At 32.2% G+C, this 5,393-nt stretch overlaps 1 protein-coding gene across 1 annotated transcript; it reads left to right on the top strand.

The window, feature by feature from the left end:
- Window positions 1-702: 702 nt before the first annotated feature.
- LOC134723124 (uncharacterized) lies at window positions 703-4,678 on the top strand. Its single transcript, XM_063586764.1, has 2 exons — window positions 703-805; window positions 2,980-4,678. The coding sequence occupies exon 2, from the start codon at window positions 2,990-2,992 to the stop codon at window positions 4,676-4,678; it is 1,689 nt and encodes a 562-aa protein (XP_063442834.1). The 5' UTR covers window positions 703-805; window positions 2,980-2,989.
- The last annotated feature ends 715 nt before the right edge of the window (window positions 4,679-5,393 follow it).

Below are 5,393 nucleotides of genomic sequence, written 5' to 3'. Positions count from 1 at the left end.
TGTTAATCTTCCATGAATCCTTCAAAAACTATTAATACAAATAGAAAACGGACAAAAATACATACAAAATAAAATACATAATACAGTTAAATATAGCAGCTTAAATATTGAATAAGCACATACATTGTATATGAATTCAGTAGAAGAAAAAATATGCATTAGTCTCATGCATCTTTATTCTGTTCAGTTAGAAAATAGTTTGAACAGTTGGTCTTAAATGTATCTAAATTATCTATTTCTTTAATATTATTTGGTAAATTATTCCCAAATAATATTAAAGAAATAGATAATTTAAATACATAAATCAACAAAGTGAATACAAATCAGAGGGATGCAAAGTTTGCGAGTCAGGAACTAATATTTATATTAAACGTTGACCACCTAGGCTATATTGGCTCTAGGTGGTCGAGTGGTATAGTGCAAGGCGATTTGGTGCCAATATATATCAGTAGCATGAGTTCGAATCCCGGCGAGGGAAGAACAAAATATAAGTTCTTGTCCATTCGTTTTTGATGCGTTTTGTTTTTTGATTTTGCCATGTGATTATGGACTTTCCGAATTGATTTTCCTCTAAGTTCAGTATTTTTGTGATTTTATTTTTTGCAAAGCAAATTTACAGATCTAACATTGTGGAGCTAATGTCTACCTTGTTTGATCTATGATTTACATTGAAGTTTACAAAATTATCTACCTTGAGAAAATTGAAGCCTGAAATCACATGACAGTATTGATAGACCTTTCGTATGACGAGAAGTTATTCAGCCGAGTGATATACATACCTATGACAATATTTGTCAAGTTACAGGTATCTGTATTTTTTTAATTGATCAATCTGAATTTAATGTCTCGTTTTATTTTACGTTAATAATGTACTTATTCAAAACACATACGCAATAATTTTACCCTAACAACGGTTTCTATTTACCAACGTACTTCCTTGTTTTGAAAAAGAACGATAATTATTTCTACATATAAAATTTTCTACAAATAAAAAAAAAACTAGAAGTAAATATTGAAATAGTAAATTTTTAAGTCATTTTCTTCTGCTTATTTTATCCGCAATCTCTGAATTAAATATATTGGACCAGTTTCATCTTTTGTTCTCAATCGAAAGTTCTGCCACAGCCATCAATAAGGAGGATGCCGATTCAATATACACATTATTGTGTTATTACCAATATGCTAATTAGAAAATGGTAATTATTTATCAGCTGAGCTGAGGAGGTCGGTTTAAAAATTTCACACCCAAAGGTTATGTTCCCCCCCCCCCTTTATAATTTATTTTTGTGAACAACATAATGACACCCTTAGAACTATGTTTCATTAGTATGACCCCCCTTCCCTCGGCCCCCCAAAAAACCTATCCCCATTGATTAACAGTGGGAAGAAGATGATGACTGCGGGCTACACAGTGACAGGCAAATAACTATAAGAAGTATGTTCATTCTTGAAGGCCGTACGGTGACCTATATTTCTTAATTTCTGTGGCACGTATGTCTCTTGTGGAGAGTTATCTCATTGGCAATCATACCACATCTTCCTTTTTTTATATTGACACTATCTGTTACAGAGTATGGCAGAAAGAGATTTTCCTTGATTGCAGTCATTTTCTTTCATTTTTTATAACACATTCTACATTAAATTTGTATTATTTCATATATGTTGCTTGGACTGATTAATTTGAGAAAGATAGTAAAAGTTTGTCTGGTTAGCAGTCATTAATAAGTGATATTCAAATATTTATATATATTATTTTTGGGCAGTAAGAGCATATGAAATATAAGGTAATTATTATATTGCCTTGATGTCCATCATGACCTCCAAAGTTCTTTGTTTTGAAGCTGCTGGAAATGATTTTGGTTAATATTTTTTAGTCTTTATTCTGCTTTGAGAAAACCATGAATGAATTAAATGTAACATCGATTTTTTTTCTGATTTTTTTTCTGCAATATGAAAATCTGACACATGCAAGAAGAATAACAATAACAAAAAAAGGATTTAAAAGAAAAATAAAGATGAGTATGTACTAAAATCAATGGAATGACGTAGAAATAAAAAAAAAAGTAAACCTTTTAGTTCCATTTCATTTGACTGCAACCCAAACTTTTACAAAATGTTAAAAATTTCCATGTCGATTTTTACTATATGTTATGAATGAATGTGCATTTAAATGCAGTCTGACTGATAATTATTTGTGAATGAAAAAAAAAACCATAATAAAGAGGGGAAATGTCTCAATTCATTAATGCCTTTAGTAAAATTTTTAAAGTTTTATAAATGTTTCGTGGACTTTAATTTTCAAATTTTACAGTTCTAAATGTGTAACTGAAAATAGCACAAATCAAATATCAGTGATTTTATGGTTGTGGTCCTTCATACATCAAATATTGAGCTTTGTTTGATCTTATCTATATAGGTTTAAAACATTATGACAAGGACATTTAATTTCAATTCAATATGCAAATGATTTTAAAAATCCCCGAGTTTATTGTTTTGTGTGTATAAATGCAATGCTGCCTTACAAAATAGACGGCCCTTCATTGAAACATTACATATTGTTTTTCGATATCGACATCTTTGTAATAATTTGATCAATTAATGATATCTATTTACACATGATTTTTAAATAGAATGTTCACTTCTTTTACAGTCATACATATATCCCAAGAAATACCACCGAACTGATTTTTATCACGTAGAAAGTTGGAATACAAATGTTCCACTGCAGGTTCAGACACTCTTTATGTTTTATACAGTTGTTTAAGATAAGTCGGGTTTTAATTTTTCACATCCCATGGACAATGAACCGTAACAAATGAGTGATTATATACACTACCTTGAAAGATATTCTTCTAATAACAATTTCTATTCAACTTTCATTGTTTCTATAGTTTGGTTCTAATAAAAATCCTACAATTAATGTTCGTCTTTATGGAATTTCAAACATGAACCAGTATAATAACAAATACGTTGTTTTAGGTGGTAAAGTATGTCATCCGACGACCTTCTCTGTGGACCCTGTAGCCATGTCAACACACAGAAACATGCACAGAAATGGTGTACCAATTGTGAAGAAGGTTTCTGTACTGACTGTGAACAGGTTCATAGATCAATGAAGGTCACTAGAGATCACACACTGATATCAACCGACGATTATCTTAAAATCGAAAATGTCCACGTCAGTTTGAAATGTGATACCCATGGCAAGAAGTTTGATCTATACTGCAAATCACACGACGTAGCTATTTGCGTTGCCTGTTTTCCCTCCCTACACAAACGTTGTTCTGATGTCATTCCCCTCGACGAAGCAGCAAAAAATGCAAAGAGATCGACAGCCCTTGACGACTTAGAAAATGCAATCAAAGTCGTTTTAGAAAACTTGAAAGTTTTTATCAACAACCGCCACCAGGCTATGAACAATCTTAAAATAGAAGAACAAAGCGTCAGAAAATCAATCTGTGAAATGAGAGCTAAGGTTAACAAGCATTTGGATGGACTAGAAAATGAAATGTTAGATGATTTGTCTCAACGGTATGAACACTGTAAATCAAAATATGGAGAAGTTCAGAAGTATTTGAATAAAACAGAAAAAGAAATCAAGTTACTACAAGAACAAACATCCCAAATGAAGTGTGTCGGTTCCGAGCTACAGGTATTTCTTGGCACTCGTCAGATCAACAAATTAATCCATAACGAGGTACAAAGCGTCAAAACAATGACGAGCACATTACAGGATTACAATATAGGGGTTGAGATTCATCAAGGAATAACTTCGTTATTAGAAAATGTCGGTAAATTCGGCAAGGTTAAAGTTGAAGAAAACACTATCAGTTTACCATTCAAAGATGCAAAGGTCGACCAAGCTCAGATAGTACATACACCAACCGGTGAATCTTTTGATCGAACTAGGCTTCTATTGCGACAAAAATTCAAAATCAAAGACAAACACAAATACACGAGTGTCCGCGGATGTGGGATTTTACCTAACAGTCATTTATTGATTGCCGATTACAATGGAAACAAAGCAATAATGGAGTATAGTGATGATGGAAGACATATCCGAAACATCACAGTCTCTGACAAACCGTTCGATTTGGTGATTATAGACAGCGATGGCCTGGCAGTTTCATATGGTAACAAAGCATATATGGAAATTATAAACATTATAAACAATACAGTTTACACGAGAGTAAAGTTCGAATGCTTCCAGAGTTGCTATGGAATTTCATATCAGAATGGAAAAATGTATATGTTAGTAACTAATGAAGGTATTGTGGAGATTGATATGTCAGGGAAACGACTACGTACAATAGGTGGGAAATATACTAAAGGTGGTATTTATCATCTCACTACAACAAACGACAGAATATATTGTACCGACAGTATTAGAAACTCAGTATACTGCTGTAGTATGATGGGTGAAGATATCTGGACATTCACTGACCGATCTCTTACTGATCCCTGGGGAATATCAGCTGATGGCGATCAGAACGTGTTTGTGGTAGGGAGTGATTCTAACAACCTGATGATGATACAACATGATGGGAAAGTCAGTAAGACATTACTTACTGAAGCCGATGGTCTGGACTATCCAGCCCCAGTATATTACAATAGCCACAAGAAATTACTGTTGGTTTGTAATGTAAACGGAGATGCCTTTCTATATAATGTGTTATAGTAAGAGACAGAATAATCATACATGGACTGAAAACGCGCCTTTTACAACTTGTATCTCGTTGTAAAGAAAACTCTTTATTGACTTAATTTGGATTTATGGAATGGATGTTGAAATATTTTAACAATTACTTGTAGTTTACGCTCGATAGGATTTAACATAATGTAAGGTATGATCAATGTCAAAATAAAAAAAAAAACCAATCCAAATCTAATTATATGTTTTACACTAGTCTTTTTTTTTATCAGAACACTGTGTAACACTTAAATCTAAAATTAATATTTTTTATATAATGAAGTTGCGCATACGCCAGCCTTCGTGTGATTGGTAATGACCAGCACAGAATCGTTCGTCACTACGAGGGAACTGTATTCCGTATGATAAAATTTTTTAGATCTTGATGTATTTGTTAATGGTAAAATATTAAAATTTTTTCTAATTTAGTTGTGATCTCACTCAGTACTAAATGTAAAGGTTATATGTGCCACTGACACACACATCATTCCATCGATAATAAGAAAGGATCCTTGTAAAAAGTAAAAAGAAAGAGAAAATAGATAATAAACAAAAACTTCATTACTGATAATCTATTACACTATACTTAAAATATTGATAGTGAGTTTGAAAGCTACAATGATCAATTTTCTTCTTTGGAAAACAGCTATTGATACAACATCAATATTATGGTCAACCGAAAGATTATCCGTTACAGAAAAGT

The sequence above is a fragment of the Mytilus trossulus genome, chromosome 6 (genome assembly GCF_036588685.1).
Source record: "Mytilus trossulus isolate FHL-02 chromosome 6, PNRI_Mtr1.1.1.hap1, whole genome shotgun sequence".
Taxonomy (NCBI): Eukaryota; Metazoa; Mollusca; class Bivalvia; order Mytilida; family Mytilidae; genus Mytilus; species Mytilus trossulus.
The sequence above is the reverse complement of the archived record's forward strand: the minus strand, read 5'-3'. Positions and strand labels throughout refer to the sequence as shown.